The 12,500-nt window shown below is 45.3% G+C and overlaps 2 protein-coding genes across 3 annotated transcripts in view; one reads left to right on the forward strand and one right to left on the reverse strand.

The window, feature by feature from the left end:
• LOC113574787 (tumor necrosis factor receptor superfamily member 3) overlaps positions 1-4,199 on the forward strand; it is a 9,091-nt gene extending 4,892 nt beyond the window's left edge. For both annotated transcript variants that reach the window (XM_027005939.2, XM_027005938.2), the window contains one exon: positions 3,435-4,199. In XM_027005939.2, coding sequence (XP_026861740.1) covers positions 3,435-3,601 — 167 coding nt within the window. In that variant the 3' untranslated portion in view covers positions 3,602-4,199. The remainder of the gene's footprint in view (positions 1-3,434) is intronic.
• Positions 4,129-12,014, reverse strand: rbp5 (retinol binding protein 1a, cellular). Its single transcript, XM_027005940.2, has 4 exons — positions 11,570-12,014; positions 9,052-9,236; positions 8,481-8,582; positions 4,129-5,103 (listed from the first exon to the last, which is right to left on the reverse strand). Exons 1-4 carry the CDS (start codon positions 11,643-11,645, stop codon positions 5,050-5,052), a joined length of 417 nt encoding a protein of 138 aa, XP_026861741.1. The 5' UTR covers positions 11,646-12,014; the 3' UTR covers positions 4,129-5,049.
• Between the last annotated feature and the right edge of the window lie 486 nt (positions 12,015-12,500).

Raw genomic sequence — 12,500 nt, forward strand, 5'->3', positions numbered from 1 at the left:
TCATTTATACTGTATTTGCTGACTTTAACTGCCTGTCTGCTGTACTGAGGAGGTGAGAAAAGCTTCAACATTCACCATTAACTCTGAACTTCACCATTCACTCTGAACTTTACCATTCACTCTGAACTTCACCATTTACTCTTAACTTTACCATTCACTCTGAACTTCACCATTCACTCTGAACTTTACCATTCACTCTGAACTTCACCATTTACTCTTAACTTTACCATTCACTCTGAACTTCACCATTCACTCTGAACTTTACCATTCACTCTGAACTTCACCATTTACTCTTAACTTTACCATTCACTCTGAACTTCACCATTCACTCTTAACTTTACTATTCACTCTGAACTTCACCATTTACTCTTAACTTTACCATTCACTCTGAATTTCACCATTTACTCTTAACTTTACAATTAACTCTGAACTGTATCATTCACTCTTCGCTTTTTTAACTTTTATGATTCACTCTTAGCTCATGTAGTTTCCAACCAAGCAGGAGTCCAGATCCTGTCTGTCTTACAGTGTTAAAGACTCTGATGTCCATAAAATGTTGTTATCTTGTTGTCACTGGCAGCAATTTCAAATTTCAAGCCATCATTATATTAGAAGCACAACAACACAAATGCAACTGTTTTTTTAATGAGACCATAACAAGCATATGAATGTGAGGCTCGATAATCTTGGTCGTCTCTGAGCCTGCGCTGAAAGAGATTGGTTTTCAGGATGAGTAGATCTGGTTGAACAGGGCCGAGATACAGTGAGTGTTCGCCACAGCACGAAGTCTGCAGGATGTCAGAGTTCAGTCTGACCAAGCCAGTGGAGGGAAATTTCAAATTACATACATATGCAAATTCATCATCTTTACCAGAGGCTGTTCCACCCCTGCAGTGACCGCCCCCTCAGCAACACACAGCTTTCGTGAGCCACCATGCATGACTTTGAAGTTCAAAGTAGTTCAGTTATGTGAGGATCTGACTCACACTGCATGTCTGTGAAGAGAGACTGTAAAATGAATTCTGCTCATTCTAAGGATTAATGCTTTCTTCTAATCTATGACTATGTAATAAGAAATAATAAAAAGAAAACCACACAGAAAACAAACCTAAGGCATAAATACAGTTTTTTAATTATACTGTAATTAATTTTATTATTCAGTATTAGTTTTCCAAATTTACAATGAATTGTGTCCATGTGTATTAGGTAAAAGTTTTTGTGTTTATGTTTATGTATGAATACCTAATTAAAAATATACAAAAATTGCTAAGTGAAAAATTGTTAGCCCAGCCTAATGCAGCAACAGAAATATACTGAGCTTTAATACTATAGTAAATATACAGAGATTTAATACTATAAACATAAATGAATAATTAAATAATTATGAGAATTGTCTGAACTCCTTTAACTACATTTTTCAGCTTAAATAAACAAAAAATTAAATCTAAAATGAAAATTGTAATTGTAAATGAAAAATGAAAATCAAATCAAATCAAATCAAAATTTCTTTCTATAGCATTTATTACAACAGATGCCATCACAAAGCAGCTTTACCAATGTCCAAGTCCAAGCCCCCAGTGAGTAAGCCAAGGGCGACAGTGGTGAGGAGAAACTCCCTAGAGCTTGAGGAAGAACCTTGAGAGGAACCAAGACTCAAAGGGGGGGTATCCGCCTCAGCGTGCCAAAAGACCCCACAATAATAACAATTTAAAGAGAAAAATAAACCCATCCCGCAAGAGAATGTTCATTAAGGGCGACGTAGAGTAATTGTCTGGGGTGGAGGTGTGGTGGGCTATAGCAGGGGACATCAGGGGAGGTGGGAGGAGCCATGGCAGCTGGGACAGGCTGAGACTCTGTAACGTCATGCCATCATGAGTAGGTGCACCTCAGCAGAAAGAGAGCCTAGATTAGGCATGTCCAGGTATGAGGGTGTGTAAATTAGGGAACTATAAAAAGCAATGATGGACTCCAGCAGATCTAACTATGGCAGCACAGCTAAAAGGAAAGAGCCGGAAGGAAACACAGGCATGAGGGCACCCTGGAACATCAGCAATCTGACACTCTCTGTCAACAAACCTGAGTGACAAAACAGAGGTAAAGTGGCAGCATCATAACATCCCAGGTTACCAGAACTCTGTACATATTGGTTTTCAGCCTAGCCTTAAATATTGAAACTGTGTCTAAATCTCAAACATTTACAGGAAGGTTATTCCATAGTGTTGGAGCATTTACAGGAAAAGGCTTTGCCCCCTGTGGTAGATTTTCTAATTATTGGCACTAGACAGAAGTGATGTGATCAAAGTTTTTAGTTTTAGTAAGAACTCAGGGTAGCTGAGTATCATCAGCATAGCAATGGAAACTAGCATAGGGTTTACATATACTGTCACCTAGAGGTAGCATATACAACGAAAAAAATCAGAGACCCTAGAACAGCTCCTTGTGGGACACCATAGCTAGCCTTTTTTATGCTAGAAAGTCTCCATTTATGTTGACAAACTGGTAGTGACTGGCTAGATAAAGTTGAAACCAGGAAAGGGCTACTCCCCTAATCCCAGCATCTTTCGAGTCTGTCAAATAAAATATTGTGATCTTTAATGTCAAAATATTGAACTCAGATCAAGTGATATAATCACAGAAGCCAACAACAACAGGTCATTAACTACTTTAATCAGGGCTGCCTCTGTACTATGATTAGGCCTAAACCCTGACTGAAAGACTTCATGTATCTAGTTCTGATTCAGATATGAACTTAGCTGCTGAGCTACAGCTTTTTCTAGGATGTTGGAAATAAATGGAAGGTTTGAGATCAGCCTGTAGTCTGACATGGGTCAAGGTTAGATTTTTTGATAAATGGTCTGATTACTGCTAATTTGAATGATTTAGGAACATAGACAATGTTCAAGGAGCAGTTTATTAAATTTAGTAAAGGTTCAATTACTTCAGGTAAGATTTCCTTAAGAAAGTGTGTGCAGTGACTCTAGTAAGCAAGTGGAGGATTTTGAGCGTGAGATCAGAGATGCTCTTGGATCTGTGTAAAGGATTCTAGAGTTGTTGTTGGCTTGGTTGTTCTAATCTCAAAGCAGCTGCCTGATGTCATGTTAATACTATTAATGTTACCTCTAATGTGCTTAATTTTCTCATTAAATAAATGTATGAACGCATTACTACTGTGTGATGATGTAATCTGAGCATTGGCGTTAAATGTGCAATTGTACTAAAAAGAAATCCTGGATTATTTTTGTTCTATTAGGGTCAAGAGATAAGATGTTCCAGTGGTAATAAGTGCTTTTCTATACTTGAGAATGCATCTCAGTAATGTATCTCCCTATTGTATCTCATGACTGTATCTTAGTACCCAGAAGAAACTATTTCTGGCAGAAAGTGAAAACTGTGGTAACTCTGGGTCATAATTTCTGCTGTATTGTTTTTTTCAGATGAGCTCTGTACTGAACAAGATGACTGCAGGTTGGAGTGTGATGGCATTACCATGACAACAATGACCATGTCCCAGATAGACAGCCACTCAGCTGCCCGGGAGATGTGTGGAGCGATGTCTGTCCTCCACTCAGAGCCACAGGAAGATGAGTGGCCTGGATCCTAACCAATCATAGGGAGATGATTGGCCTGGATCCTAACCAATCACAGCCTCTCCTCTTTTCATTCTCATAACTGTCAAACAACCATAATGTTCATATGAAGTCATAATTTCGAGACCTTCTTTCTTCAGTCATTTCAGTTCCCACTTAGTTTAATACATTTGTTTTGTAAAGAAGCTCCCTACTTTACACCCTTATACTTCTATACTTTCAAACAGAATTTGGGATTTTATGACACAGATAAGCTTGCATTCCAAGTAAAGATGAACTCAATTAGCCTTCTCTAGAAAGGCTGAGCAGGACCAAGGAAGACTGACTAACTAGATCTTTCAGGCTTTCACAAGCTCCTCAGTGTCCACCAGCATGTGGGGAGACACTGTGTTCCGGTGTACACTTCTTTTATCTCTTATGAATGCATGTAAATGTGTAGATGCGACTAAATTGACAGGAAAGTGCAAAATAAAAGCGTAAGATGAGACACGTGGCGAACACGGCCAAACAACTTACAACAGATACACCTTTAAGTGTGAGGTGAGAAGTGATGAGCTCTTTAATTGGGGTGGTGTTTACGACCAGTTACAGCAAGTCAAGATGTAAATGATAAAAAAAAAAAAATACAGGAGAATAGGGGAACAATTCAGTTCACTTTCATTTATATAGCACTTTTAGAACATACATCGTCTCAAAGGATCTTTACATGAACAAAGTCTACAGCCCTTTATGAGTAGTTAATATCTGTAAGTAGTGAATAATTTGCACTCTGGTGGTAAAAAGAGGAATTTTCAACAAATGAAATAAAATGTGTTTGAAGGATAAAGCTTACATTGCTCTGAGGTGCTTTTTGTTAGAGCTACTGTTAGTGGTATCTAATGGCATCAGAAAAAGATTAATTTGATTAAATCAAAAATTAGAACAAAAAACAATCCTTAATTTACTCAAACCCCTTCATGTGAGATGACAAGATGCAAAGAAAAATTACTTAAGTCACAAGGCATCCTCTGCAAATGGACACTTGCATATTTTCTAACTAAAGGCCTAAATGTGGGATATTGTGACAAAACTGCTATTACTCATATTTCATTAACACAGTGCCTCAAACCCCAAACCCCACAGCCTGCTTCAAGAACCAAAATTCATATTAACCAAAGAAGCAAAGCACAGCTGGAATATCAGCCAGCTGGTTTTACCATTAAACACATGCGCAGGCATGCAGCACCCTCCTTGTCCATTTTACTTTGAATTACAACCTTTAATTCTCCACACAACTACTCATTGACTGAAAGGGGCAGTTGTAAAAGTGATTTTTTTTTTTTTACTAAGGGATGTTTTCTTCTGCTGGAGTCTGTGGTTAAACACGGCCCTCTGCTGTTTAGTGTCAGAACTGCAACTTTCATGTCTCTTCCCAAATCCAGACCAGCGCTCACCACACAGTTCTGTTGTCATTCCCAGGCTCTCACTCAGCTTTCTTAAAGATCTGCTTGGCCACCACATCACCTACCCGCAACTCCTAGCGAGAGAGAGAGACAGAGAGAGAGAGAGAGAGAGAGAGAGAGAGAGAGAGAGAGACATAGGAGACACAAGAGAGAATGAGAACGAGAGAGAAAGAGAGAAGGGAAAAGGATACAAGAGGATTTAGGGGCAGAACAAAAAGCATTTTGTTTTTGGTGACCAAAGAATCAAAACTCTACACTATCTTTGCCCCCCTGCCCCTCTACACCCCACTCTGTCCCCCCCTACACACGCCCCCTCTCTATGTCCTGTCCTGCCCCTCTACACGCCCCTTGCCCCTCTACACGCCCCACACCCCTCTACACATCCCACACCCCTCTACACATCCCACACCCCTCTACACATCCCTCCACCCCTCTACACACATCCCTCCACCCCTCTACACACATCCCTCCACCCCTCTACACACATCCCACACCCCTCTACACGCCCCCTGCCCCTCTACACATCCCACGCCCCTCTACACACATCCCTCCACCCCTCTACACACATCCCTCCACCCCTCTACACACATCCCACACCCCTCTACACATCCCACGCCCCTCTACACACATCCCTCCACCCCTCTACACACATCCCACACCCCTCTACACGCCCCCTGCCCCTCTACACATCCCACGCCCCTCTACACACATCCCTCCACCCCTCTACACACATCCCTCCACCCCTCTACACACATCCCACACCCCTCTACACATCCCACGCCCCTCTACACACATCCCTCCACCCCTCTACACACATCCCACACCCCTCTACACGCCCCCTGCCCCTCTACACATCCCACGCCCCTCTACACACATCCCTCCACCCCTCTACACACATCCCTCCACCCCTCTACACACATCCCACACCCCTCTACACATCCCACGCCCCTCTACACACATCCCTCCACCCCTCTACACACATCCCTCCACCCCTCTACACACATCCCACACCCCTCTACACGCCCCCTGCCCCTCTACACATCCCACACCCCTCTACACATCCCTCCACCCCTCTACACACATCCCTCCACCCCTCTACACACATCCCTCCACCCCTCTACACACATCCCACACCCCTCTACACGCCCCCTGCCCCTCTACACATCCCACGCCCCTCTACACACATCCCTCCACCCCTCTACACACCCCACACCCCTCTACACACCCCCCTGCCCTTCTACACACCCCCTCCGTATGTCCTGGCCTGCACCTCTACACAATTATCTGCATCAAGTGTAAAAGAGAATGGATTGGGGTAAACACGACCAGCAGACTTTTTTGTATTCAAGTGTTAAAGAACGTCCTTTGTCCAGAATGAAGTAATGGAAATAAAGGGCTGACTTCTGCCCTAGACACAGATCATCTAGTATATTGTGACTTGATACTAATTTAGGACTTTGGCATACAGTACTCATTAAAACCTTTTACATGTTCAGTATTTACAATTCGTTGCCCATGGAGATAACAGGATAATGGGATGCATGATCATGACTTGATAGTTTCCAGAAATATTTTAAGTTTTTCATTTCATTGGTTGTACATCTATTTCTCAAAGTGTGAGGTGCCAGCCAATCTGCTGTCAGTGTCCAGTAAAAGACAGCCAATCAACTCTCAGTTTCCAATAAAAGCCAGTCAATCTGCTGTTAGGGTTGTTGTTTCAGCTTTTGCCCAGGGCAGATTTCTTTCATGAATAAGTTCAGGCAGTCCATCTGGGGACTAATTACAGTCCATCTGGGGACTAATGACAGTCCTGACCCCTCTGAAACCCTACCTGGTGCTTGTTTATAGTCTCCTTCAACAGTCCTACAATTGTTTCCCCAGTGACATAAAAATATCATGTAGAAACCCTCAAGTGTTAAAATGTTCAACCCTAACCCTTTCTTATAATATGGGGTTTGTGATGGAGACTATCACTTAGGAAGGATGAACAGGTTCTCTGGCTCTTTGGCCTGGTAGTCAGGGTTCACGTTTACCTCCTGTCAGTCTTGGGTTTGAGTCCTGGGTAGTGTGGCAGCCTACAGTACAGGTTGTGATTATGGCACTTTACATTTTCTAATAGTTGCTACAGCACAATGGTCAATAACATCGTTAGGGTTAGGGTCACTAACCACTAGGGTTTGGTTTAGGGTCACTAACCACTAGTTTGATTTAGGGTCACTAACCACTAGTTTGGTTTAGGGTCACTAACCACTAGAGTACTCACCCTGTCTGAGCAATCTGGTGACTACAAGAATAGACACTGGAGCTGCATCACTAACCAAACCACACAACATGCACTTTTACGTGCCACTGGGAGATCACTTTACACCCACAGCCTCTCCAGGTGGAGCATGGAGCACGGCGCAGGAGGTGGAGCTGTGTAAGTGTTTACCAGGTGGAACGGGGAGCACGGCGCAGGAGGTGGAGCTGTGTAAGTGTTTACCAGGTGGAGCAGGGAGCACGGCGCAGGAGGTGGAGCTGTGTAAGTGTTTACCAGGTGGAACAGGGAGCACGGCGCAGGAGGTGGAGCTGTGTAAGTGTTTACCAGGTGGAGCAGGGAGCACGGCGCAGGAGGTGGAGCTGTGTAAGTGTTTACCAGGTGGAACAGGGAACACGGCGCAGGAGGTGGAGCTGTGTAAGTGTTTACCAGGTGGAGCAGGGAGCACGGCGCAGGAGGTGGAGCTGTGTAAGTGTTTACCAGGTGGAACAGGGAGCACGGCGCAGGAGGTGGAGCTGTGTAAGTGTTTACCAGGTGGAACAGGGAGCACGGCGCAGGAGGTGGAGCTGTGTAAGTGTTTACCAGGTGGAGCAGGGAGCACGGCGCAGGAGGTGGAGCTGTGTAAGTGTTTACCAGGTGGAACAGGGAGCACGGCGCAGGAGGTGGAGCTGTGTAAGTGTTTACCAGGTGGAACAGGGAGCACGGCGCAGGAGGTGGAGCTGTGTAAGTGTTTACCAGGTGGAGCAGGGAGCACGGCGCAGGAGGTGGAGCTGTGTAAGTGTTTACCAGGTGGAGCAGGGAGCACGGCGCAGGAGGTGGAGCTGTGTAAGTGTTTACCAGGTGGAGCAGGGAGCACGGCGCAGGAGGTGGAGCTGTGTAAGTGTTTACCAGGTGGAGCAGGGAGCACGGCGCAGGAGGTGGAGCTGTGTAAGTGTTTACCAGGTGGAGCAGGGAGCACGGCGCAGGAGGTGGAGCTGTGTAAGTGTTTACCAGGTGGAACAGGGAGCACGGCGCAGGAGGTGGAGCTGTGTAAGTGTTTACCAGGTGGAGCAGGGAGCACGGCGCAGGAGGTGGAGCTGTGTAAGTGTTTACCAGGTGGAGCAGGGAGCACGGCGCAGGAGGTGGAGCTGTGTAAGTGTTTACCAGGTGGAGCAGGGAGCACGGCGCAGGAGGTGGAGCTGTGTAAGTGTTTACCAGGTGGAGCAGGTTTCCTTCCAGCCAGTGAGTCCAGCCTCTTCCCTCTTTCTCTCCTCGCTGCACACACACCAACTTATCACCCTCCCAGTCTACTGTCGTCTAGAGTACAAAACACCACAACCCATCACACACAAACACAACTACATACATCACACACAAACACAACTATATAAATATAAACTATATACACACACACAAATATAAGTATATACATCACACACAAACATTCACATCAGTCTCCACACATCACACACCCTCACCCACATTATTCACATCAGACACACTCTCCCGCAGATAACATACACACAATCATTCACATTACACACTCTAGATCCACATTAACATCTCATTTCACTCACATAACCAATCACACACACACACACACACACACACACACAATCACCCAATCACCCCATCACTCATGCACAATCATATAAAAACACTTATTTCACTTATTCCATTCCCCACAGAGACAAAGGTTCAGGCATTAAAAACACTCAAATTACTGGTTGGACACAATATCTAATTGTGATTTTCACTACACATTCACTCTCACACACACACACACCTGGCACTTTCTCCCATCAACAGGTCCTAGGTCTTCAGTAAATTCCTTTCCCAGTATGAAGTCCATATCAAAGTTTTTGAAGGTGGTGATGGTCTTAATGGTCATGTGACCTGTGCTGAGCTCATGTTCAATGAGTTTGCTGGGTTTCAGCAAGCTCACAACCTTCCTCAGAGCAAAGTTAATGTCTAAAGAGAGAAGCAGAGGGCATTACGATTTAGCGAACATCTAGACATCATCATAACAATAAGAGTGACAGTTGTAAATTAGTCAGTAACTGGCAGTTGGAGAACAACATAGGTAGGTACTCTTATCCACAAATGACCAGGATGCAGGATTTCAGTCCAACCAAACAGCAGGTCTCCGAACCGACCAAGCAAACAAACAGCAGGACTCCCAAACCGACCAACCAACCAAACAACAGGACTCCTGAACCGAACAAGCAAACGGCAGGACTCCCGAACCGACCAAGCAAACGGCAGGACTCCTGAACCGACCAACCAAACAGGAGGACTCCTGAACCGACCAACCAAACAGGAGGACTCCTGAACCGACCAACCAAACAGGAGGACTCCTGAACCAACCAACCATCCAAACAGTAGGACTCCCAAACCGACCAACCAAACAGCAGGACTACCGAACCAACCAACCAAACAGCAGGACTCCCGAACAAACCAACCAATCAGTAGGACTCCCGAACAAACCAACCAATCAGGAGGACTCCCGAACCGACCAACCAAACAGGAGGACTCCCGAACCGACCAACCAAGCAAACAGCAGGACTCCCAAACCGACCAACCAACCAAACAACAGGACTCCTGAACCGAACAAGCAAACGGCAGGACTCCCGAACCGACCAAGCAAACGGCAGGACTCCTGAACCGACCAACCAAACAGGAGGACTCCTGAACCGACCAACCAAACAGGAGGACTCCTGAACCGACCAACCAAACAGGAGGACTCCTGAACCAACCAACCAACCGAACAGTAGGACTCCCAAACCAACCAACCAAACAGCAGGACTACCGAACCAACCAACCAAACAGCAGGACTCCCGAACAAACCAACCAATCAGTAGGACTCCCGAACAAACCAACCAATCAGGAGGACTCCCGAACCGACCAACCAACTGTTCGAACACTGCAGCCAGCTGTAGCCCGTGAGCCACATCGGTGTGAATAAATAAACGTAAAAACTCCACATGCCCAGACATGAAAAGGCGATTTCATATTTCATGTTAATGCTCATGTCTGCAGATATTTATGATGCTTTAAAAATTTTTTATTTAAGATGAAATATGGAAGCTATTGAATGATATGCCCGTCTGTATAAAGTCGCGAGAACTGCTAAACCCTGTTGGGTAAGTAATCTCAGCAGTACTGTGACCAGCCCAAATTATTACGGATTCCACTGAGTTTTTATTCGTGTTTTTGAGTCTGGACGTCCTCTCCAGTGGCAACACCAGGGTGGGACACCTGAACCGACCAAGCAAACAGCAGGACTCCCAAACCGACCAACCAACCAAACAGCAGGACTCCCGAACCGACCAAGCAAACGGCAGGACTCCCGAACCGATCAAGCAAACGGCAGGACTCCCGAACCGACCAATCAAACAGGAGGACTCCTGAACCAACCAACCAACCGAACAGCAGGACTCCCGAACCGACCAACCAAACAGTAGGACTACCGAACCGACCAACCAAACAGCAGGACTCCCGAACAAACCAACCAATCAGTAGGACTCCTGAACAAACCAACCAATCAGGAGGACTCCTGAACCGACCAACCAAACAGCAGGACTCACGAACAGACCAACCAATCAGGAGGACTCCCGAACCGACCAACCAAACTGGAGGACTCCCGAACCGACCAACCAAACTGGAGGATTCCCGAACCGACCAACCAAACAGCAGGACTTCTGAACCAACCAACCAAACAGGAGGACTCCCGAACCAACCAAGCAAACAGCAGGACTCCCGAACCGACCAGCCAAACAGAAGGACTCCCGAACCGACCAACCAACTGTTCAACACTGCAGCCAGCTGTAGCCCGTGAGCCACATCGGTGTGAATAAATAAACGTAAAAACTCCACACGCCCAGACATGAAAAAGCGATTTCATATTTCATGTTAATGCTCATGTCTGCGGATATTTATGATGTTTTAAAATTGTTTTATTTAAGATGAAATATGGAAGTTATTGGATGATATGCCCGTCTGTATAAAGTCGCGAGAACTGCTAAACCCTGTTGTGTAAGTAATCTCAGCAGTACCGTGACCAGCCCAAATTATTACGGATTCCACTGAGTTTTTATTCGTGTTTTTGAGTCTAGACGTCCTCTCCAGTGGCAACACCAGGGTGGGAATGTGAGCTCCACGGCTGAGACAGACACAAAGGACCAGAGTATCGCATTGTAACTGCTGCGGAAGGCGGTTTCATGCAAAAGACCGGAGTTTGTGAAAGTCACGCTAACTGCAATAAAACCAAATAAAAAACACATGAAAATAAAACATGGACTTACCTAAACCAGCAAGGTACGCCTCAAAATTCTCCTGGGACACCATGTGATAGAGCCCGGAGTAGTTTGGCTTATCCATGTTCTCACAGCAATCCGATGAACAGATTTCCAGCCTGTTGGCGGCCTGCCTTTCCGTGATTTTTCCTCGTAGCTTTACCCACCGTGGGTAACACGGACACGGTATAACAGCGTGGACAGAAAAACTCCGCCTGGGTCCCGTGAATCGATTCGCTTTGATCTGGTGCTCAAAGCTCAAAGTTCCCTGTCCGCTCACACGAGGGAATGCCGCGAGCCCATTAACCCCTCCACGCCTGCTCCAACACTGCTTCTAACTCTGAATAGCCTCGTCCTTTCATTTGTACCTCGTGCGTTCCCGTGGTCACTTAAATCTCACGCATCCGTCACGTACCCCGTTTCCTTCCGAGTGAGGCCTCGAGCCGTGATGTTTGCTGTCTGGTGTAAAGAATGTCCCCCTCCCCTCACGCCCGTCCACCCAGGCGCCACGCCAAGTGTCTGCAGAGCATCTCCGGTTCTGCTCAGAAAAAAGGACAGAAGATGAAGTTCTCACATGCATCGCAGTTCTCTTTCTGTATAAAGCTTCATAATCGTTTTATAGGGGTTTATAAACAATTTTAAACAAACCATGTTTGTAATTCACATAAGTGCTAACGAAACGAGGTGGGCACTGCAGCCCAAAACTGTCCTCAAGTAAAAGTAGTGCTATTTAAAATAATAATTACTCAAGCAGAAGTAAAAGTAGTCATTTAAATGATTACTTAAGTAAAAGTAAGACTATCTGTTAAAAAGACTATATCTTCATCTGAACTTATTTAATAACACCGGACACACACACCCTGGTCTCTTTTTGCTTCAATCTTGGGTCCTCTACCAGACATCTGGGAGGCTGAGGGTCCTGTGTAGTATCTCAGCTGTT

Source organism: Electrophorus electricus, chromosome 10 (assembly GCF_013358815.1).
Source record: "Electrophorus electricus isolate fEleEle1 chromosome 10, fEleEle1.pri, whole genome shotgun sequence".
Lineage (NCBI taxonomy): Eukaryota > Metazoa > Chordata > Actinopteri > Gymnotiformes > Gymnotidae > Electrophorus > Electrophorus electricus.

Bases quoted from the DNA above. Each gene is read 5' to 3' on its own strand.
- rbp5 (XM_027005940.2), bottom strand. From the start codon at position 11,645: ATGGATAAGCCAAACTACTCCGGGCTCTATCACATGGTGTCCCAGGAG. The intron at 9,237-11,569 runs GTAAGTCCATGT...TTCTCTCTTTAG, and splicing joins GGCGTACCTTGCTGGTTTAG to ACATTAACTTTGCTCTGAGG. The intron at 5,104-8,480 runs GTAAACACTTAC...CTCTCTCGCTAG, and splicing joins AAGGAAACCTGCTCCACCTG to GAGTTGCGGGTAGGTGATGT.